This window comes from Sander vitreus, chromosome 5, assembly GCF_031162955.1.
Source record: "Sander vitreus isolate 19-12246 chromosome 5, sanVit1, whole genome shotgun sequence".
Classification (NCBI taxonomy): domain Eukaryota; kingdom Metazoa; phylum Chordata; class Actinopteri; order Perciformes; family Percidae; genus Sander; species Sander vitreus.
Window position 1 is genome coordinate 21,144,122 of NC_135859.1, and position 24,937 is coordinate 21,169,058.

Sequence of the window (24,937 nt, forward strand, 5' to 3'; positions counted from 1 at the left end):
GGCTTGGGAAAACTGGTCCTCTTTTTGTAGTTAGGGACAACATAAAGAAAACTGCTTAATATTTGTATTTTGATCACAGTGATTTAGTTGCATGTTTCTTGCAGTGGTCAAAAAACTTCTCTTACAACCCTTGACTATGAGAATAAATAGCTGCCACCCATGCAGTTGACAAGGCGCTTTCTCTCTCTCACCATCAGTGCAGCAAGCTCAAGGCCACATGCCCTTTTTCATTACTCCAAACAGGCCTGCTGTATTGTAACTACAACCAATTTCCTTGCAGTCTATAAAGCTGTCACTCAAAATCATACAGAACAGGGAGTGGAGGTGGGGGGTGCAGGGGCGGAGCTGGGTGGGCTGTTGGGGAGGGCTGCAGGGCTCCAGACCAGATGTCAGTTTTATTCTGCAGAACACAATGGAGGGAGGGAGTGAAGGTCATGTTTACCTGTAGCTATGCTTAATAGGAAATATTTTTACTTGTGTGGAGGTGATGTTTGGAGTGCCTGGCTATCACTAAAACAGCGTAAAACTATTTATTTAAATCAGAAGGTAAACAAATGGTTCCATATTTTTGGAAAATACGTGTATTCCCATTTTTGCAGTTAGATGAGAAGATAGTATGGTAAATATGAATACACTGCTGGCAGAGGGATGAAAGCGCATTTCCCAAAATGTTTAAGTATAAAGCACAAAACCCTTTTGAAACAATCAACTCACAGTCAGACCAAAGCAATCGTTTTAAGTTTCCATTTATTAAAGTTATGAACAAAGAGACAAATAAGTTATAATATTTTTATTTGTTAGAATTCTATCAGTGTTTGAACATTAATATTTAGAGAGCTAGTACAGTTTTCTACTTTCATGGCTAGCCTTTGACAAACCCATAGAAACAGCTGTCTCTCTCCAAGGATCGGAACATAATACTGAAGGGGAGGTGTCAATGTTGTCTCACAAGACAGTTAGCAGTGAAAGTGTGCACCTTAAGGTTTTTTCTGTTACGGTATGATATTACATATAAACTCTTTAAAAATATACTTCTGTCAAATACCTTGACAACTACTATGTACACTACAAAAATAAATTTTCATATAAATAAATTATATGGCATACATTTATCTTTGTAACTGAAAACAGCATACATCCACGCCAACCGAGACCAAAATGGCAGTCTGGAAGAACCACTGATTTTTTTTTCCTTTTAAAATCCTCTAAGAGCTATGATGAGACCTGTAGTGTAAAATGTTATATACTCTTTTTTTTCCTATTTAACATTAGTAAGCACTTTATACAGATCAAACTCAAATTAATGTAAAAACATTAAACTGTAATAGTGTTGTTTTTCAATAGACATAAAAATCCCTGCATTTGTTATCCACTGGCATCATGACAATAATGAAAGAAAAAAAAACATATTTTTGTATTACAAAAATATAAATATCGCAATTGAACGTTAAAAAACAAGAACAAACAAACAAAACATTTAAAAATGAATAAAATAGTTGCCAGCTATGATTCTCTCCGCTACTGCCAATGTGACATTTGGGAGAAAACTAAACGAAAAACACACAGAACAACCTATTTCATGCAAGCAGCTGACATGGTGGACAGGAGGAAAACTGCAAAGACTTCTGGGAAGAGCTATAGGTGTTCAACAGGAAGTGAGAGTGTGAAAAGGGAGGCAAACTGAGGTGTGGATGGGGTAAGTGACGGTGTCAAAGGGTCCTGGGTCTGGAACTGAGTGGGGTGGGGTGGGGGGGCTTACAAGTATGCATGCATTGACACACACACATGCAGATATAAACTGGCCATTGCTGGTGGAGAGAGGGGCTGGCAGTGTACACTCTGACCCCTGGGGCTCTGGGCTGTGCCATTTGGCAGTTGAGGGGGGACGTCCAATTAGTGTCATGGCGTTATGTTGTGTATTTTTATTAGCTGAGGTCAGTGGTGACGGCTGAGGCCAAATTGGGGCCAGTTGTCTTTTTACTGTCACAAGGAGAGCTAGGACAGAGCTGAGTGAGTGGACCAACACACACATACAGTAAATGTTTATACATACATATACATTGAGACACGCATAGAGCACATTGTCAGGCCATATAAGGGTTATCCCTTAGCAGGATGTGTGGGCTAGCTTATTGGTTGGCCAGAAATAAAGAGCTACTTGAGGCAAGATATTCCTGTGAATGAAGTTTAAATGCAGTCAAGTGCCATGTTGAATCGGGTCGTACAGTATACAGTATGAGTTTTAGCTTATCCACTAGACACAGAGTTAGTGCCCCGTGTTTGACCCTGTTCCAGAATCAGTAATGTGAATGTCCCTGTAATGGCAGAGTGAGTTTCTGAGGTGGGTTTACTGCTCGTATGTCAGTATACAAGACAGAACCTGTTTTGAGCCTGCTAGGGTTAAACAATACATAACCTCTTACAGTAAAATACAACCAGAGAACAACCTAACAGACAGTGATACAAAGCTGAGAGCAGAAACAGGTTCCAATGCAGAGGCGATAACTAAAAGAGCACAACAAAACAGCTTTTAAAATTTCTTCATATCTGCTCGTCTTAAATAGCACGCATAGCGTGTCAAGTTAAACAGTAATTGTTTCATAACTACCACAGGTTTGTGATAAAAAATTAATAGTTTAACATGCGTACCTTTATACAATAACAAACACACACACATAAACACGCACACACATATACCATAGCCCTGTTTGATAATTCTAACAATTCCCTCATGTTTTAAATGAGTGTAAATGTCAGTCTGTTCTGAATATGTATCTGCTGAATAAGCCATGGGGGTGTTTTACATCATACAGCCCTACACACAACTACTAGTACAAGCACACACATGCAAGCACACACATACACACACACATAGACAGATCACTTCTTTTGTTTAAAGAGACATTTGCATAGAGTTATAAATGTATATTATTTTAAAAAAATATTTTGAGCAGCCACAGTGAATGCTGACAGGTATTTTTTGTCTAGATGAAGCTTCCTAATGGCACAGATCCACAGATGAGTGAACAGTAATCAGAGATCTATCTCTCATACACACACACACACACACACACACACACACACACACACACACACACACACACACACACACACACACACACACACACACACACCATATAAAATGGCAGCCCCAGTCTGTTAACATGAGGAGTTGTACAGCTCCTAAAATTATAGCTACTTTTTGTTCATATTTACATATGTATACATCTTTTAAATATAGATAGAAATATCTAAGGCAATAGTCCACTGGGTTACAGTAAGAATGAGCACCATGACGGCAACACTGACGAGTTTCTCGCTGCTTAGGGCCGTGGGCGAGTCGGGCTGAGCCATGCTGGGCTGGGCTGGACTGTGCCAGGCCAAGTCAGCGGCTTAGTAATACAGAGGAATCCATCTTTGGCTGTTGTACTTCCGTTCACCACAACTGGAAACAAAAAGGAGATTATACTGTCAATACTTTACGATCAAACAGACTTTACTAAAAGGACAGTTGTACTACATATGGATCTACTGAAGTAGGTAAAAGCTCACCTCAGCTTGCCCGTCTACCACTGTTACTCTCAGCATCCTCAAACTCCAAATCTTGGAGCTCCATAGCCTCCATGTTGACTCCTCTGGCACCTGTGTCGGTGTCCAGTGGCACATGTGGGTCCTGAAAGGCAGGCTCTGGCCCCTCCGCCCCTGATGGGCAGTAACTGTCTGTTGCAGTGTATCCTGGGTAAGAGGAAGCAGGGGGGCCCTGGTTAGACAAGGGGGCTGGGTGCACGGCGACAGTGACGGAGGCTGACGCTGTTACCGTGGTGATGGGTTGGCAATATGGGGTGGGGTTGGGGTGATGGCGCGGGACATGGTGATTGGATTGTGGGTTGTGGGAAGAGCGGGCTCTGTGGCCTGTTGAGTGTTCTCTATGACCGTGTGAGCCATAATGCCCCCCAGCCTCAGTAGCAGTTTCAAAAGCGTCCATGCGCGGGCGGGCTGGGGGCAGGGCCTGCCAGTGCAGCTGGCTCTTGGGGTCCCTGCTGCTGTTACGCTGAGTAGTCCTGGGCTGGGGCCCAGAATCACAACCCTGAGAGGACTGTAGAGCAAGACAATGAGATATTTATTTCTTTAATGTGACAAACGAGAAAATCTACTACTAGAACTACATGCAAAACAATGGGGGGTATTTTCTTACCGAAGACACAGAATAGGCCGGAGGGTCAGGCTGCCTAGCTGAGCGCCTATGCCCTGATCCTGCTCTCCTTTCCTCATCTGTCCTGGCTGCTCTGCCCCTGTTGGGCTGGAGGTGGTACTGCTGCTCCTCTGCTCGAGTTTGTCCTCTTTGTGAGGGCAGGTTGTAGTTGTGCAGCTCCTGGCTAATACCGGACACCGTGGTGTTAGAGCTGTACTCCGTGTCTGACGAGTCAGAAGCTGCACCAGAGGTGGTGGTGGCCACGGTGGTGTGGTGAGGACGAACTGAGAAGTGGACCACGTGAGGGGCTTCTGGGGACGGGGTGGGTAACCTGCTACGACCATCGACTGGAGACACCTGAGAGGTGAGAGGAGAGAAGGTAAAGAGGCAACAGTGAGTATTCCACAAAAAAGGCTACTTTTTCTAGTTTCTAGTTAACTAAGATTAAATTTTTTGGGATCTTACCTCTGGATAGGGCCCAAAGTAGGACAGTAATACTGGAAGAAGGACCAGTCCATTCAGTACTCCAAGAACTGTTAGGATGGCCAACACGGCAAAGAAATACCTGCAACACACAAAAGTAGTTGAGCATAGGGCAAAAACTTTAATCCCAGGAATAATTAAACTAAACACAGCATGTAAGGATGAAACACCAAGCCCATAACCACTTAAAATTTTTGTTACTGGAACATAAAAAAATAGGTGCCCACGCTAACACAGACAAACAAGAACAGAAAGCGAAGAAAAAAAGAAAATACCCGTGCAAACCACAGAGTTTTAGACGTTGGGAGACACGTGCAAAATCAACCACTACACGCGTCCGAAATAATACTTCCACAAAGACACACACACACACACACACACACACACACACACACACACACATATATATATATAAACCCCCCCACAGACGGGCAGGCATGCACTGTGGTTTTGAGGAGCAAAACAGAAATGTACCTTGTGTGTTTCTAAGTCCTGCCAAACAGGGTTAGTCTTAAAGAAGCCCAGAGAAAAGAAAGGGGAAGCATAATTAGCCAGAGCTGGTTAATTCAAAGGTACAGGAGGAAGGGGGGTTATTGGGGGCGAGGGTACTCTCTCTTGGGTGTGTGGTGTATAAGCAAACATGGAGAAAACAAAGTAGTGAGGAATGTGAAGGGAGGCGGGAAGGGGTAAGGGAGGGTAAAGGGGGGGGGATGTTAGGGTGGGGGGCACCTCTCCTCTCGGCTCTAAAAAAGAGTGAGGGAGAAGCAAACAAATGAAGTGAAGGGTATAGAATTCAAACAATTTAGACTAGGAAGAAGAGAAGGGGACCCTCAGAGCGCCACCCCTCCCTGGACTCGCTCCCTCTCTTTTATTTCTTTCTCTCTCTTTTCTGCCTCGCTTCTCTCTCCCTTCTTTCCAGCTAAGCCCCTGTGAAATTCCCGGCCACTCCACAATCCCCTCCGTCTAATTAAATCTCCAATGTATCAGGTAAGACCCCCCGAACTCCACTCTAACCCCCCTCCTCCCTTGATTCTCCAGTGAAAGCTCTCAGGTTATCAGGGACACACTGATGAACCATGAACCCCTTCGCCTGACTCTTGACTATGACTTTGTGTGTGTGTGTGTGTGTGTGTGTGTGTGTGTGTGTGTGTGTGTCTGTAAGCTTAAAGTGGGCTAATTGAGGTGTAGATGCGCTGGTATGCTATGCAGCTGGGCCTCAAACTAAACGCACACTCATTACTAATCTGTGTGTGTGTGTGTGTGTGTGTGTGTGTGTGTGCGTTCGGGTAAGGTTTAAGTGAGCTAACTGCGGTGTAGATGCGCTGGTATGCTATGCAGCTGGGCCTCAAACTAAACGCACATTCATAACTAATCCGTGTGTGTTTGTGTTTGTGTGTGTGTGTGTGTGTGTGTGTGTGTGTGTGTGTGTGTGTGTGTATGCAGGAAGGCAGACATTGTACAATTGTACAGAGGAGCCACAAGTGAGGAGAGCTGGTTCTTGTCTACCCAGCATGGGTGGCCTCACCTTCACAATACTGGTACACTGTGTCTGACTGTGAAACAGGATGGAAGCTTATTAAATATGCAAAATGCCTTCATGACAATTTGGGAGTGTTTATATGGACACACACTTTGGCTGCTCCACACTAAACTATGCCATGTGAGTTATATTCCAAAACATAATACATTCAGTTTATAGAAATAATGTACCCTAAATGCATCATTATATACAATTGATAAGATCTAGCCTGTTTTATATAAGCCTTGGTATACTGTATGTTGCCTCCCATTCTCACATGCAGTTTCATACCACAGGCATCTGAATTCCCTCTCTCAGTACTTTCTCACTTCAGTTTACTCTCAGAGGGTAACGGAGAAGCTGAGTGAGAGAGTCAAAAAACCAGAGCAGAGCCAGATCTATCCTGCAGACAGACAAATGAAGTAACTTGGTGAAACACTTCCCATGAAGAACAATAAGACCAGCTAGAGTAATTTTTATTTAATATTGTTGCTGGTACATGAATGTGACCTGAGAACCGGGCTGCATGTTGTGAGCAGCAGTGCTAAGCTGGCAGCACATTGGTAAATTCAAGTGCAAACATTTTTTTTTCAAAAAGGTACCTGTGCTTTTGCATCTTTCAGGTAAATGTGGAAGGACAATTGATGTGTTAGGTTGATTTATTATGGCTGTACTTTTACATTTCCTGCTGACCCACTAAAGCGACAGAAAGCACCTGATCTGTAGGTGTACTTAGCACCTTTCAGGTTGGTTGGTTGGTTTAGGGAGGTGGTATTGGTAATCAATAGAAACCTTTAATAATCAAGTTTGACCTTAATCAAGGCTGATATTTACAATATTAAAAAAAATGTCAGCACATGAGCCAACACTGATGGGAGTCCTCTTAACATTAAACAAACGATTACATGAAGTACTTTTTTTCAATGCAAACTATTGCTTCTTAAACATATGATGGGTGGATAGGAGATAAATACCTATCTTCTAAATAAATAAATAAATATATATATATATATATATAGTATTTAAAGCCCACCTACCCATCCTTCATCTACCTACTGTCATCACTACAGTTAGCATATCCATAGGCACCCTGAGGGGTAAACGCCACGTCACCTTCGGATACACACATTTGCACACACATCTACACATGCACGCGTGCAGCCCACATACCAGGCTGAGTGCCCTGCCGGGGTGTTTAGAGTGAAAACATTCACAGGGCTGACAGGGAAAGCCAGGGAAACATTTCTTTCAGCGCAAGCAAAAAAATACGAGCTGGGCCTGTTGTTATTGCACCGTCTTGGGGCGCTGCTTTGTTTGCTCAGACAACAGCAGAAACTTTAAATGGAGGCCCGGGACGGGGCCAGAAACCAGAGCACACTACTGCAGGTGAGGAGAGACGCTCTATAGGCCTCCCTGTGTTTGTGTGTGTGTCTCTCTGAGTGTGTATCTGTGTGTGCTCTCACTGGCAGGCACGCCATCATTGACCCCCATGATTACAAGGTCAGGGAGCAGGTTGGTGTGTGTGTGTGTGTGTGTGTGTGTGTGTGTGTATGAGGGGGACCATGTGTGATTGTGTGTGTGTGCATGCATGCAGGGGTGTGCACATGACAGAGTTTGCGTGCTTACAGATCACATGGACTTCTTTCTGCGCTCCCTTTTCTTAAAGGAGCAGGTCAACCAAATTATACAGCTACCTCAGCTACTTTAAATTATTCAGTGAGCTCACTGGAAACTTCTCATAATACTCCAGGCTCAAGAATGTACAGAATCATTAATTTTCCTCTCTTGTATGGCGGCTGGTCGATACCTTGCTGTCTGATGCTTACAAGAGCGCGCACACACAAGGAGCCACCGATGCAGAGCCCCCACAGTGTGTCGGTTTTAATTTCCACTTCTCCTGTCTTTTCACAAATGCCCTGTAACCCCTCACCCCGTAACTCCTTCCCGTGCTTATAAATGTCTAGCGAGGGCAGTTAAACTAGCTGAAGGAGATTACAAAAGCCAGAGGACTTTCCTGCTTTCTCGCTCCCCCTCACTCTATTTTACTTTTTTTCCCTCTGCTTCTCCATCTACTCCCTCCAAGCCCCTGTCCTCCTCCTTCTGCTGACCTTCAACTCTCCATCCTTCCCCTGGTTTCCCCTAAAATGTCAGGCATGAGAGACACTAACCGGGAGAAGAGAAGGATGAAAGAAAAGACACAGGGGAGAGGAGGGTGAAGAAAGATAAATGCCTTGTTTATGAAGTTTTTTTGGAGCGCAAGCTCCCAGAAATTGACCAAAAAAAACAACCAGGTATGTCACTGGTAGCTGGAAAAAGGGATGAGGTTTACGGCAAGGGAATATGAAAGGGAGATGTGGGTGGAAGACGAGAAAGAGATTGAGGGAGGGAACAGAGGAAGAAAGTGAAGAGCCTTCATGCATGATTGGTGGCTCAGGAAGATTACTGTGTGACATACAGGTTGAGGCATGGTCTCAACGGTCTACTGATGCCACAGAGACACCATACGATAACCTTTGTACGTGCTTGTATATTTGTCTCAATGAATGTAGCATTTTCTCATAAGGCTTGATTTTTGTACTCACCTGACGATAAAGTCAAACTCAGAGCCAGCGAGCATTAGGACACCTAATAAGGTGGAAAAGGCTCCATCGAGTACTGGAGCAAACATGTGCTCCAATGCTAGCACTGCCCGCTTGTGACGATCCCCTATGGCTGTCAGGAACGCCTATAAAACACACACACACACACACACACACACACACACACACACACACACACACAAACATAATTTATGTCTCGTTCTCAAGGGGATCGCTGATTCCAAAACCATTAAACAAAAAAAAAAAATTTAGTTATTATTGACATAGTGACGACTGTTTGTTGCATTATGTGTATGCCTACCAAGGCTACATGGACGGTGAACTCCACTCCAATGCCTACAGAGGCGATGAGAATGACCACAGGGACAGCACTCAGCTTGATTCCCATCAGCCCCATGAAGCCAAACAGCTCCACAGTCATGAGAGAAAGCACCAACACCTGAAGGGGAGAAGAGGAGCTTCTGTTAAAAAGGAAGGTGCTTGCGGGCACCCAGATAGCTCAGTTGGTGGAGCGGGCGCCCATGTGTGGAGGTTTGCTCCTCGGCGCAGTGGGTTCGACTCCGACCTGTGGCCCTTTGCTGCATGTCATTCCCCCCTCTCTCTCCCCTTTCATGTCTTCAACTGTCAAAAATAGAGGCTGAAAGTGCCCAAAAAAAATAAAAAAAGGAAGACGCTTGATAAATATTTATGAAAAGTGACTTATGACTTTCTATACAGTATGTTTAACCAAACACAGGATAGGACAGAAATTGGTTAGATTCAGGTTGGAAGGCACCACATGGAGGATCCCAAATTTAAATATATATATAAATATTTAAATATATATTTAAATATATATATAAATATTTAAATATATATTTAAATATATATATATATATAAATATTTAAATATATATTTAAATATATATATATATATAAAATAATATCTTATATAATATAATATATAATATATAATATCTTATATCCAAAATGGTAAAAGAATGCTAATCAATATATTATTATAATGCACATTTCCCAAGTGACAGAGCTGAAAAATATATGCAGGCATAGCGGATCAAATGATCAAAAAAGCATAAACATTCTTCTACTTTATTGTTCTATAATAAATAAACTATTATTCACTGCATGTGATGTGTGAATTTACAGGCGACCTGGACTTTGAATGTAACCAAGACAGACAGGGGGCAATAATACACAAGGATGACATGTGTGAGTATCTATCTATAGGTGTTAAGTAGTAAGCATACATGTGCGGGACAGGAGCTGGGAATAAATGCTATTATAAGCTGACATGTGTCAGGTTACATGGGGCCCGAATCCTTTGAAGAGGTGGGCAGGGGAGGGAGCTGTGTGTATGTGCGCATACAGTGAGTTAGCACAGAGTATGTGAATGTGTGTCCAGGAGGGGATATTTGTGTGTGGTGTATGTGTGTGTCTGGCTCGGTTTTCAATTTAGACTGATCATAAGTGGAAAGATATATTAACAAAATATTGGTCATGATCACATTAAGAGACTTTCAGGGATCTTAACTTGCAACTACTCTATACTATTTTAGTCTTTTAAGATCTTAGTAGACTTAGTTCCTCTGAATATTTTATGACAGACAAAACTTAAGCAAAATGCTAAATTATCTACCTGTATTTTTTTCTTTTAAGTCAGTTTTCTCACAGATAAAATGTCAATTGAGAACATGGACAGGAAGCAACACCAGATCACAAGTGATCACTCTAGATGCGGTTGAGAACTATTCTTTTTTTTAAAGATTCTTTTTTTGGGCTTTTCCGCCTTTAATTTTTGATTTTTGTATAAACCAAAACACAAGGCATGTGTTTTAAAACAGGTTTGTCCATGTAGTTAAGATGGATTCCAATAGCTAAGAGGGGTTGAAAGGGCTTAAGGTTGAGTGTTTGATGTAGTAGGGCTGGTGGTGGTCTGGTCCTGGACAGAGCAAATGGTTAAGCTTGACGCCTCTCCATAACTTGTCTTTTGATCTTGCTAGTAAAGCCTGAAGGATGAGCATGAGGTCCCCTCCTCCCCTGTTTAAGGGCTCGGGTGGCCTGGCCACTGCCCGTCGTAAAATACAACCCACCAGAGAGAAAAACCAGAGCACTCTGTGTCTGTGTTTCTTGCGTGAATTATGTACCTGTGTGTTTACACGGTTATACTGTATGTGCGCAAGTATATACATGTCTGCATGTGTGCTCAAAGTGTGTGTCTGTGTGCCTGTGTATGTGAATGTGTTTGCGTGTATCCTTGGAAACTCCTTTTGTGAGAGGAGGGGAAGAGTAGGATGGAAATAAAATCTAACTTTTTATAGTTTGGAGTGGGAGCAAGTTGTCAGAGCAACTTTGTGCTCCTCTACACATTTATTTCAGCGGTGGTGTCTGGGAGTGTTGGACTAGACTAAACAGACGGGCCATAACAAAACAGCACAAGATAAACAGTAGTGACTGGGGCTACAATAACACACAGCACCCCTTCTCCTTTTTGACTCTGTTCTCTCTGAGATGCCTTCTGGACCACACATACAAACCAGGAAATAAAGGGTGGAGAACAGGAAAAAAGGATTTTTTAATAATTGAAGGTTGGGGGGTTATGCCTCTTTATGTTAAGAAGTGGGCCTGTTTGTAACATTATCCAAACCAGTGACATATTACGCTTTTGAAAAGTAGGTAACATGAGTACATGGGTATTTTTTCTTAACAATTATCTGACATCTGCTGTAGTGTATGAATATAATGTCTGTTTATCCGGCCATTATCATTATTTTGTCTATTTGTTTTCTCTAACACTTACTATGATGCCGGCGGTCCACGGGTTGAGCAGGAAGAGGGCACAGACCAGAAAGGTGCAGGCGAGCACGACACTGATGGACAGCAGGAGCCAGTGGCGCAGACTAACATATTGTTCCCAGAACAGGAAAGGGTATCCGTTGGGGTAGGAGGGTAGGCCTTGTCGGCTATAGTTGCTGCAGATAGCCCGCACGCTCTCGATGGCCTCCACAAACTGTGGCGTCTCCCGGAGCCCGTTGAGGTAGAAGGGGAACTGTGCGTATTCGATGGGCTCAGCAGCTGGGACTGGATGGAGAGACAATGAGAGGAAGGTCAACTTGTTGGAAGTAAAAAAGGAGCAGAACTATATTTAGTTGTAATCACCACATCATTTTTGTAAGAACCTATACAGCAATTGATGATGCACTTTGGGGCCTTGGAAGCAGGGGCCACACAGCCTTGCAAGATGATGACATTTTAATTCAGAGAAACATATTACTGAGGAACATTAAGAAAGTGATCATATAAATCAACGATGGCAACGATGACATCTGCAGATGATATTTGTCTATTCTGATTAACTAGCATTAGGTTCTGATAATTTTGTGTATCTGCAGAAATAATTTAAGACTCTTCAGCCAAACCACCAATATCAAGACTTTCCCTCCCTAATCCAACCTTGTTCCAAGAGCAGCTACATCTGTGGGCAAGTGTGTGTGTGTGTGTGTGTGTGTGTGTGTGTGTGTGTGTGTGTGTGTGTGTGTGTGTGTGTGTGTGTGTGTGGGTGTGGTGGGGGTGGGTGGAGCAGCGTGAAACAGAGCTCCATTGACTCAAACCCAGCCAGTCTGTGGCCCAGCCTGGCTAATGAGGGCCTATCAGTTCCAGACACAGCAGAGTGTCAGAGCTAACGTTGATTCACGGTAATTACAATGTCAGAATCATGGCCATTACCACACCCTAAACTTAGCACCGCCACATAAAGTGTAATATAGATGCATAAACACGCATACCTGTCTGTCACCCTGCTATGAAGTCATATTTAGTGCTGTCAAAACAGTGTGTTCATTCAGATTTTTGCTTGCAGTGTAATTAACAACACATTGCCGCATTCGGCAGATCGAAAAGACTTACTCTGCAACTATCAACCTTTTTTCTTATAAAAATACATATTTTTGGACTGCCTTGTGTTGGTGTGAGTGGGTATATATCCGACAGTGCCTGCAGGGTCAGACAGGAGCACTTGCTAACGAGTGATGAATGATTTGACCCGTTATAATCTCAACTATAAATTTCCATCAGGACACCAGTTGGCTCCCGCATAGCCACGTAAAGGACTTCCTGCTTGTTATCCAATTGTGCATCCCACTCAAACCAAGTATCTCCTTGTTAACTAATCACTTTCCTCCCCCGTGGAGCACTTCCTGACTTGTACCAAATCAAACAACAATATGACTATACTTTTTTATGTGAGTTACAGTCTGTGTGTGTGGCAGGAAAATGAGAACAGGGTGTGTGTAGTGTTTGGGGTCACTGAGTTTTAATAATAGTGTGTGTGTGTGTGTGTGTGTGTGTGTGTGTGTGTGTGTGTGTGTGTGTGTGTAATGTTCAGGCCCCATGGTAGCCAGGATTATAGCATTCACCACAGGCACCATTAGAAGAATCACAGTTAGCTGTGTCTTGGTCCTGAGCCTTGCAACCTGCGCTCACCCATACACAAACATACACACATCGCATTGGTACAGTAAAGTCTACAACCTCACTTAATGCTAAGAGGCAGACAAGGAGCAATAACTCAAACCACAAGAGGTAAACACTGGTCACATGCAGCCGAGTCCAATAAGCCCCACAAAAAACTGTACCGTGTAGAAGGTATGAACTTTTTATTTTAAATTAGCTTCATTTGTTGGAGCAAACATTATTATTATTATTATTATTATTATTATTATTATTATTATTACTATTATTATTATCATTATTTCCTTCCTTGTGTTGAAGCAAAGCTTCATTATATTACACTATAAGACTTCCTGCTTTTACTTTTAGCATATTTTGTGAGCATGCTGACTTACTGCTGAGGCGTGTCTCAGGCATGGAGTCAGTACGGTCGTGGAGCCACTCAGGAGGGTGTGGGCGAATGTTGGCCTGCGAGGCGGCATACGCCACTGGATCATTGCTGACCCAGGCGGTTAGGTAGATGTAGAAAGCCCCGGGGTTGATGATCCCATCTGCATCCACAAGCCTCTGACGAGTCAGCTACAAAACCCACAAAAGAGATGAATTAGTGATGGTACCATGATTATTAATTAGGACAAATAAGTTCTGTTCTATTGTATTCTCTTAAAACATTCAGACACATACTCGCATGCATCTAAATTAAATTAGGTCCTTTGGCTAAGCCAAATTTTAAATGTTAAATATGTAATATTTAGAAAATGGATAATGTGCAATTAAGGTTTTAAAAAATTAGGTGGAGCTTGCATAGGAAATCATATTTGTGGCTGTTAAGTATACATTGGACTAAAAAAGGTATTGTGGAAATAGGACATGTTTAACCAAAACATTCTACAGGTGAACTGACCACAGAAATGCTTACTTATACACATGCATGAGTGCAAGAGAACGGAGCAGCTTTCAAAATAGGAGTCAAATAGTAGTCCCTCTCTCTTTCCAACCAAAGAAAAATCAACAAGTCAAACACTGGTCGTCTTTCTGAAAATTCCCGTACTTCTCATCACAGCTTCCCAGAATTATCATGCCACATTAAAACATGGAAAATGTTGAATCAGCTTCTCCCTTTACATACAGTAGATATTGGCTGGCCCAACCTCAGGCCCAATGTCCTGACCACTCTGAATACATTTCTGAAGAAAGCCTGTAGCGCTTTTCTGTCAAGAAGCAGCTGTCGAAGATAAGTGTACTACCAAGTCTTAATTCTAATAGTGAGAAATGTACCAGTATATTGATATGTGTTGTATGAGACAAACTCTAATCTCGCATTATTATAGTATTATGATTTTGACTTTCGAACAGATGAGTGAAATGGTATGTCAGTAAGTCAGTCCACCATTTTGGTCCAGACTAATTATTATACAACTATTGGATGGATTGCCCTGAAATTGGTACAGACATTAATGGTGGTTAGAGGAAGAATCCTAATGACTTTGGTGAACACCTGACTTTTCTTCTAGTGCCACCATGAGGTTGACTTTTTTAGTTTTAAGTGATTGACATGACATTGGTACAGACATTCATGTCCCCCTAAGAATTAATTGTAATAACCTTAGTGATCCTTCGAGTTTCCTTCTACCACCATCATCAGCTCAAAATATGTGCCCTATACTTTGGTTTGTAACCAAATGCCTGCAAAAAAAATATAATTTCTAACATATTGCTAATTAGCAACATATAAAATGATGAACATGGTACACATAATTGCTGCTTACTGTAACATCAGCATATAAGCCTTGTCAATGTTAACATGTTGATGTTAGCTTTAGCTTAAAGCACTGCTGTGCCTAAGTAAATCCATGGCTATAGATTTTGTTTATGCATGCGATCATGCCCAACATTAGGGGTGTGCAAAAAAAAATCTATTCACATTCCAATCGTGATTCAAGCTCTACCGATTCAAAATCGAGTCATAGAATTCCAAAAATCGATTAATATTTTTGAATAAAAAAAATAAATAAATAAAACTTACAATTTTTTTTTATTGTATGTCTACTGCAATCACATGGGAAAAGTAACTACATTTACATACTGTGAATCGTTTTTTTAAATCGAGAATCGTTTTTGAATTGAAAATCGATTTTGAATCGCATCTTGAGCCTGAAAATCGATATCAAATCGAATCGTGACATTTTCTGAATCGTGCACCCCTACCCAACATATCATAACATTAATACCAAGGTACTTTGTCAAAACTATATTAACTCCAGCAACATTGCTTAGCTCAGGTTCCTTTACATTGTAGTTACCCTCAGTCTTAGAAACCAGAGCTAGAAGATAAAAGATAAACAAAGTCTCTATTAGCCTGTGGCTAACCTTCTGACATCCAGAATCAGACCAAACCCACAGTGTTTCTGTCTGGTTGCAGACTGTTCCCAAGCTGTTTCAGTCGGTGTCATTTGCTGTGGCAGCTGTGGTCAGTAGGAAGAATGGCTGGTTTACTCAGAGCCATTACTTTCGCCCTCCCATGTGGAACCAGAGGAGTGTAGCCTAGCATTGCTACCTCCTCCTGAGAGGTTAAACCATTACTGCACTCTGCTCTCCCTTCAAGGAACTATAAATTTCTAGTTCTGAGGCAGGGAGAGTTTTGGGGGTGAAGCTGGACTCATGGGGTTAGGTGGATGAGGAAAGGAGTAGTGTTTTTTTTTTTTTTTGTGATGGGGGGTGAGGAGAGAACAATTGCTTGAGTTAGCGTAACAATAAAGAAATTGGCTCAAGTCCCTGAGCGCGTCTGTGTGCAGTTAACCTGGTTGTTAACACTAAAGGAAATGCCACCCAGCAAATGGAGTAGAGCTATAAAAATAACACAACATCTGTACAAATGTTGCTCGCACTTGCTTCTTCTGACCCCTACAGGTACCCAGAATGCCCGGCGCCACAGACCAACCCAGCCCTGAGAAGAAAAGAACTCTTGATAACATTAGCATGGCCTCCCTGAACACTTGTAAACTTTCCACCTCCTCCTTCACTTCATACCCACCTCCTTATGTATCACTCTCCAAAGCTTTATCTTTCTATTGCCTTATTTTCAAACCACACACACACACACACACACACACACACACACACACACACACACACACACACACACACACACACACACACACACACACACACACACACACACACACACAGCTACCATATGACTCACAGACAATGTTTGCAGCAGCAGATCAAAGCCAGAACACCTCTGCACAGATCCATGGAGTGGCATATCAAAATAAAACATCTAGCTTTGCAATTTGCCAGGGATGGAAAAGATCTGGTCCTCATTTTGAGACACAAAAACAGCTACTGCCGTAAGTGCACGCACAACAGACAAAAACAGAACACACACTCAAAATATACAAATGCGCACACACAGAGCTGCCTCAAAGAAACCACGTGTTTCAGCTCCCCTCATTGAAAAAAGACACAGCAGTGAAGCACTGAGAGAGGGAAAGGGAGGGAGGAAGGGACTGAGAGAGAAAGAGCAAGAGTGGTAGTGTGAGCAGGATTGGGTGAAGGAGAGTTGCAGAGAGAGAGGGGGCAAGAAAGAGAGCCAGATTCCAGAGGATCTGGATTGAATTTAACAGCGGGATACACAACAACTGTATGTCTTTAAGCTGTCACGGGAAGCCCAGGCAAATACACTTCCCTCACAGGCAGAGGAAGTGATGTCACAGGGCCGCACACCAGGCCTGCCTCTGCTTCCTGCAGGTTAGTGTAAGGGATGGGAAGAGTAGTATGCTGTTGCAATGAAGCTCAATGGGTAAGATAAAAAGACAAAAACAAACAGCTAAGAGTAGAGGGGGGAAAATAGTTTTTGTGGACATGCACAACTTGAGCACAGACTCACACACAAATCGTAAACATAAATAAACACCAGACACAGCAGAGCTATATGTTAGTTAATTATCTCTAAGGGAAATTATCTCAGTGTTAAAAAGGACCTGGCTTGTTTGGAGTTTTCAGAAATCCTGGCCAAGAATTTTCTTTGTTTATTTCTCCAGTGCCTTATTTTCTGTTTTGCGCTGTTTCCTGCCAAAGAATGCAGCCATGTATCTATGTATGTTATTTTTTGGAGGTGGCACTAAACTCAAAAACAGCGTGCAATACCTAGTTGAAGCTGAGCAAGTTTCCTCTGGACATCCTTCTGAGACCTTAGCTGCTCATTAGATTGACTTGTGTCATTGTTGGATGTCAAACACTTCTCCAATTCCACACTGAACTGGTGCTTGTCAGAAGATTAAGATTACTACCTCTGTTGTATACTGGCATTTACAGCATTGTGTACAGAGTGATGAAATCTGGGTGCTTTTTTTACCCAAAAAGTCATTTGCTGCACTGAAAACACTGGACAGAAAAAAATGGTGCACAGTAGCCTCTCTCCCAAACCAGGGTACACAAATGACATGATGAGCAAATGACACAAGCAAATACATTTTCAGGCAATTTCCGTGTGTTTAATATAACATTTTGTTGTAATATATCACATAATACACACATTTTGTATGATGTGTGGACTCCTGAATTGAGCAGAGGGAAACGAAGGAGCTTTTCCTCTGCATTTGGTGGATGATATATTTGAACTTAAACCCCTTTTAAACTATCTCATTGCTTTTTTTGTCAAAGTAACTGTCACATTACTTTCAGCGGGCCCTGGTGTTTAAATGCAGCAAATAAGCATTTCTCTGACACACTAGTGAACCTAAAAAAGTTTAACTAATTTAGCTGCATAGTGAGGTCAATTAGCTCAATTTATCATTTGTCAAACATGCAACAAATATGCAAATATTTTGTAACACATTGTTTTAGACATCCGCTTCAGCTCATTTTCACAATTCTAATTATTTTTTACCACTGGGCTGCAGAATCCAGACACATTATTTATAGACCCATTGGGGCCTGCATTAGTTTCTCTGTTGTGGAATCACTAACAAAGTGTCAAACTCAAAAGGGACGACATCACACACACACACACACACACACACACACACACACACACACACACACACACACACACACACACACACACACTACCAAGTGTGGCAAATGGTTTAAATAAAGAGTTAATAGGTTTTTCAGAGGCAGGCTGCAGCCCCAGTGAGAGCTTTAAAAAAAAGTCATCACAGAGAGAAGATGGAGACAGACACAGGGAAAAAGAGGTAAAGACGGATAGAGAGACACAGTTTTTAAGCCGGGTGTGGCTCTTCCAACCCTCCAAACACATGACACAACACAGTGAACACATAGATATACATGTACAGCTTTGACACTGGTGTCAGTATCTCTCTCAAGTCTATCCTCAGATCGCCGTCCATGTAATACAGTTGTGTGTGTGTGTACAATTCCTCATATCTTAGCTTTGAATCACTTTTAATTGTGGGGAATAACTAAAATGTTCTTAAATCCTGAACATACCAGGTTGAAGTTGATGGGCTTGTCCCTGCGTCCCGTCTGCACCAAAAGCTTGTATGCCAGGACGCCATCATCAGAGCCATTCCTGTAGCTGTTGAGGGTGATGCGGCCGGCCTCCCAATCCTTGTCAAAAGCCTGCTGGAGACCTGCAGGTAACCACAACAAGACAAATTGGTTAGATGTGGATGTTTGAAAAGGTTACATGTCCTGTTATCTTCATTCTTCCTCTGCAACACAATCACAAAGCAGAGTTCAAAAGAAAACACAACACATAACCCAGCACGGTACAAGACAATATAACACAACACTGCAACCTAATAAGCCTGATTGATTTAATATGATAACTCGGTTCCATTCTCAACCACCAAAGAAGACTTCAAAAGCCTACAATCTTCTGCTTTTGATTCAAAGCCATCATTAGAGACTATATCAGTAACATATGTCTCCTTTTCTGTATTACTCTCTAATCCATATGTGTATCACTCCCCTCCTCTCGGCTCTCCCCCCAAGGCCCATGCTGTGGTCTGTCTGTGGGACATGTTGTTTTGGGTCTCGTTTTGGCCTGTCTGGCTCCAATTTGTCCCACCATTGCAGAGAGCAATATCAGACACAGTTCTCTCTCTCTCTCACCCACACACTCCCTGTGTGGTTTCTAGCCGGCTCACACACAGTCTCAGACAATGTGTTTTATCGTTACGGGCAAGTCAGTGAGTGTGCTTCCTCACTGAAAATGACCCATTTCCAGATTTGGGTTGATATATGAAAGATAATATACTGGTTCAGTGGCACTTTACAATTCTTGGGAGCTATCAGTGCTGGGTATACAACCAGCAACCCATCCAAAAGTGAATCCTGCCATCATACAAAATTAATTCAAGGCCCCATAAAACTTAAGATGTGGTTTCAGGTGCTTGTTATATATGCCAAATATTTCAGATATTCGAGTAATAGATTTTAATGAAAAATTACAAAACTAGCAGGAGCAGCACTAATATGAGTTGGATGAGTGTATTTCACTGTCAGTTTGCGCTGGCATCATCATTTGCAACTTTCCTTACTGCCAAAGGTTCTAACATTGTATATGTTGCCTGAGGCCAAGTATAAAAATATGACCTACCACTTCGTTCTCCTCTATCAACGCCACTAATGGATGACACGAGTGATTTTAATCAGGCTACTGTCAGTGTCCATTTTGCAATCCCACCTACATCTGAACTCAATGCCCAACATCTTGTTTCTTGCAGATTCATGTCAAAACACAGAAGAAAATTATGATCTCAAAACGGTTTCGTGAGAAAGTAAATTATTCCCATGCCTAAAGTATCTTGAATAGTGATGTTAAATGAAGCATTAATAACAAAATAATCTGGAACATCAGTATTAGGGTAAAATGTAAGTGATCTAACACGGAGTATGAATCATACTGCTACATCGGACCTAAAACAAGTTTTTTCCTTGGTGTGACCCAATCCACTTTTGGTCTGATTGGGATGGGAATTACTAGGGGTGTGCAACATTTTTTTTAAATTGTATGTCTACTGCAATCACATGGGAAAAGTAACTACATTTACATACTGTGAATAATTTTTTTAACCGAGAATCGTTTTTGAATCGGAAATCGATTTTGAATCGAATTTAGAGCCTAAAAATCGATATTGAATCGAATCGTGACATTTTCTTTACTGTATATATCAAGCTTAAATTTACCTTGCAGCCAGTCCCTGAAGTAGTTAAGCCACATGCGGGGCAGCTGTCCGTTGTCCTCCTTCAGCACGTAGCGAACAGTGTGGAACCTCTGGTGGAGTTGGTGCAGCAGAGGCTGTTTCTGGGCGTAATCAGCCCGCTGCGTCACCACATACATGTTGTAGAAGGAGAAGAACTTGAACTGGGCACCGATGAAGTCGTACTCGCTGGTGTCTCTAGGCACGATGTCTGTCAACTCCAGGCCATCCCTCACCTGGGTGGTCCCATACAGACTGACTCCCAGCAGGCAGAGGAACAGCACAATCACAACCACCTGGAAACAGAAGGACAAAGATGGAAGCTTTATCGGTCAATTCACTGCACAGAGCAATGGCAGGGCAGCTTCCGCTTGACCTAATTGCTCCCTAAACCATGTTGCATATTCTGAATGAGTGCGGAGCAAAAATGTGGATAAAGTACACAATCTAAGGTGTATGTTAGCAACATATTCCAAAAGTCTACATTTAAAATAGCACCAAGCAAGGCACTTACTTTAAATGAACTACAACAGTAACACTGCTTAAAAAAAAAAAAGCTTAGACAAGAAACACAAGCAGTCAGACTATTGTACAGATTTAAAATAAAATCCAAGGTTAGCCACATTTATTTTGAAGAAAAAATAAGACGCAGGTTGTGATCAACCAGGTTTTTTCTCAGGTCATTCAGCAATAAGGGGACTGTTGGATTAAGGCATCAGAGGAGTGCAAATTGGCAATATGGAAAAACATCTGACAGTGTGATGAAAAGACCAAGATTTTTTAATAATGTCAAGTACAGGGTACTGGATGATTTCAGTTCTGGAAGGCTTTTAGGACATGACCACAAACTCCACCCCAGATTTCCTCCTGCTATTTGCTCTAGTGACTAACCCTCTCTTTCAAATTATCACCACTATGAGTCAGCACAATCCCAGTCTTACCTCACACAGAAGCTTTTACCTCCCTTTCTCTACATCTCTTTTTTACAGAAATGCACAAAGAAACTAAACTCACCTTGGTAGTGGGCAGCAGAAGGAACGGAGCATAGTGCCTCTCAGCAAAAGAGGACAGGGTCCAGCGGGAGCAGGGAGGCTCGAGGCAGCGAAGGCCCAGTGAGCTTTCTCCGTACTGGGACAACAGGTCCCGTGTGGAGCTGTTGTTCTCCTGGCCCTGGCCAGTCGATGAGGCTGCATCACACTGAGGAACTGAGCTAGCACTTGAAGTTGGGGCAGCAGGAGGAGGTGCAGGATGATGATGGGAGAAGGTGGCAGAACCTCGAGATCCCCCATTGCTTCGGCTCCCGCTGTTGTTGTTGTTGAGATTGCCATGATTGCTGCTGCTGCTCCCGCTACCGCTTGCGTTGCTGCTGTAATAGTCGTTGTTAGGGTTGCTCCTAGTTGGAGCTGGGTTCATGGGCTGCACAGAGATCTGAGATCTGGGCTCAGCCGTGGTGTAGAAGGCCTGAGTCCGGGGGTCGTACTCTGTCCTGAGCTGCACCGTGGATTGCATGGTGATTTGGGTCTGTTGGGCAAAGCCATGGCTGCTGTAGGAAGGAGGGGGGCTGCTGTAGCTCGGGGGAGGCGTGTGGTATGAGGGTGGAGGGGTACGATAGGATGGTGGAGGGCTGTAGCGACTTCCGTCCGACCCATCCAGGTACGCATGAGGCTCGATCTGGATCACACGATTGGCACACGGACTGAAGACATAAAGACAGTGAAGACATGTCTGACTATGGACTGCTGGGAAAGAAAATATATGGAGGGACCAAACAGGGGAGCTTTTGACATCATATTTTTTTTTATATCAGATCAGATTTTGTAAAAAGGTTTCTATCATTGAAACTTTAAAGGTTATGGTATTCTAGAAAAGTCTCTGCAGAAAAATGTATACATTGTATAAGATTAACTGCATTAAATCTGTTAAAAACCTTTTATCAGCCCATGTTATTATTGTTATTATGAATCTTATCTTTCTCTTTGCTAACAGCATGAAATATAGAGCTGAGACCCAATGAGGGAATTTAATAGTCTGTGTGCACATCTGTATGATCGCTGGGCCAACAAGCATGTCCAGACTGGTTAAGTTTAATAAAGACTGTGACAGATAAACAGACAGTCAATCAGCACCCAGACAGAAACAGACAACTTAAGCAGTAATTAGGTTGTGACTAAGGGGGATTAAGGTGAAGCTATCTCAGAGATAACTGTGTTAAAGTTATTCATCGTCAGATCAGAGATCAGAGGAAAACATAAAAGGAAAAATTAATGAACAGGAGAGCAATAACCTTCATCAGAAATGAAATAACTGTATGTATGTATGTATGTGTGTGTGCACACACACCTGTAGAAGCAGCAGAAAATGTCAAAACGTCTGTCTTCTCGTCGGTAGAGGTCCATGCTGAGAATGGCGGGGAAGATGAGCAACACCATGGCAAAGTTAAACACCACCACCACTGCAGCCTGTAAGAAACACAGAAAACATGATGTTATTTTATGGGAAAAGTTGATTTTATCTCTTTGATTTATTTATTTTGAGTTGAGAAGTGATGGTGGAGACAGAGTACACACAGTCGACACAAAGTCTAAAACAACTGGGGTTTCAAAAACGTGGATTCATAAGATTAACATCCAACGAAAAGCCCTAAGGTAAAAATGTAATTGAGTGTAATAAAACTTATTTCCTATTAAATATCCCTGCATCTCCATTCATGCACAAGTTCCAAATTGCAGAATGATTGTGAAGATGTTGTCTCCGGCCTCAAAGAAGGATTGTCTCTTAACACAAACACTGGGAAGCTTTAAATATACCTTGAAATAACACAATCTGAATAAGCTGCCGTCAAGGCAAAAAATTGTCTTTCAACACATTTTCAATTCCTTTCAAGACAAAAACACTGAGTGTGCAGAAAAAAGCTAGGCTTGTGTATATGTGTGTGTGCATGTGTAATAGAAGCCAGTGCAGTGTTGTGGTTAAGTATTTGAAGGTGGTGCACTGGAGCAGAGGGTGGGGGTTGGGGTTAGGTTGGGGCCCTGCCCAGAGTACAATCTGGATCTTGCGTAGTTGCCAGATCACCACACACACACACACACACACACACACACACACACACACATCCTGTGTGTGTGCCAGACCACCCAAGGAGCCAGAGGCCTGTGGGGCCTGAGGTGATGAGCAGGCGCTGCGGCTGTACAGACAACACACACCCCTTACACACTCACACAAAAAATGCACATACACACACGTATCTACTGCCAGCTTAAAAAAACTGCACAGCCTCCTACTTAAACCACACCTTAACACTAACCACACAGACACACACACACACACAGACACACACACACACACACACACACACACGCACATGCGTGCACACACACACACACACACACACACACACACACACACACACACACTCCCCTCCCTCATTCCTCAGCTCACAACTCAGTCAACAAGAGAGAGAAATAATGTGAGAGAACAAGAGAGACGAAGCATCTGTAAGTAGAGTAGAACACAGACTTCTCAGTTGGTCCACTAACATCCAGACAGATACAGTGTGACTCCACTCACAATCACATGCACACATAGTGACTGCTAGCTGAGAGAGATTAATCATCGGCGCATGATTGTGTGTGTTCCTATGTGTGTCTGACATAAAGAGGAGGAAAGAGAGAAAGAGATAAATGGAGGTGTTGACCACAGGAAGTGCTTAATGCTGATAAAGAGACACACGTGCACATACTAACACACATCTTTACGAGGCTGAGAGATGAGTACCACTGATTGCGGTTGTGATTTGTGTGTGTGTGTATGTGTTCCATAATAAAGATGAGTATCAGTATGATTGTCTGCCTCACTGCAAGTCTGCCCTCCACCAGTCACAAAACCAGAAGTGTAAAGTATGCATGCTATGTGCGTGTGTTATGCATGTGTGTGTGTGCCTGTCTCCAAGTGTGCTTATTTGTGTGCATAAAACAAGGCTGCATGGATTAGACCCATGGGGTAAATGGATCATGTTTGACAGACTCGCTGTACTAAAGCCATCTATCCACACATGTTAATATTGTACTCACTGTGGTGACATCTTGCAGCCCTGTGTGTGTGTGTGTGTGTGTGTGTGTGTGTGTGTGTGTATTTGTGTGAGTAAGAAGAACAGGGGGTAGTGTATACAGTACTTACAGTACAATTTTATATAACTGTAAAATAATTGCATACATTGTATTGTGTATGTTTGTTCAACTAATATGTTAAATGAAGTTTGAATTTGCTGGAATCTGAAAAACTTCGCAAGCTTTTAATGTTTTCCCCAGAAGGTAATTAACAAAGAAAGCCTCTAAACTAGGACTAATTTACATGATATGTTTAGGTGTTGCTTCATACTTCTCTGCAGTCTGGTAATTAGGAAGGGACAAATCCTATTTAACTTCGGTCACACTGGCGCCGATTCTTTTTCGTAAGGCTACAGCTGCCCCCAAACAAGTGTACCTACTTTACACCTACTTAACATACATAACATAGGCTGAGG

General features: G+C 42.4%; 1 protein-coding gene across 2 annotated transcripts in view; it reads right to left on the reverse strand.

The window, feature by feature from the left end:
* Positions 1-730: 730 nt before the first annotated feature.
* ptch1 (patched 1) overlaps positions 731-24,937 on the reverse strand; it is a 54,878-nt gene continuing 30,671 nt past the window's right edge. For both annotated transcript variants that reach the window (XM_078250954.1, XM_078250953.1), the window contains exons 13-24: positions 22,756-22,874; positions 21,430-22,111; positions 20,402-20,711; positions 18,698-18,840; positions 13,636-13,819; positions 11,592-11,872; positions 9,096-9,233; positions 8,777-8,919; positions 4,658-4,757; positions 4,196-4,549; positions 3,553-4,096; positions 731-3,445 (exon numbers count right to left, since the gene is read on the reverse strand). In XM_078250954.1, coding sequence (XP_078107080.1) covers positions 3,554-4,096; positions 4,196-4,549; positions 4,658-4,757; positions 8,777-8,919; positions 9,096-9,233; positions 11,592-11,872; positions 13,636-13,819; positions 18,698-18,840; positions 20,402-20,711; positions 21,430-22,111; positions 22,756-22,874 — 2,997 coding nt within the window. In that variant the 3' untranslated portion in view covers positions 731-3,445; position 3,553. The remainder of the gene's footprint in view (positions 3,446-3,552; positions 4,097-4,195; positions 4,550-4,657; positions 4,758-8,776; positions 8,920-9,095; positions 9,234-11,591; positions 11,873-13,635; positions 13,820-18,697; positions 18,841-20,401; positions 20,712-21,429; positions 22,112-22,755; positions 22,875-24,937) is intronic.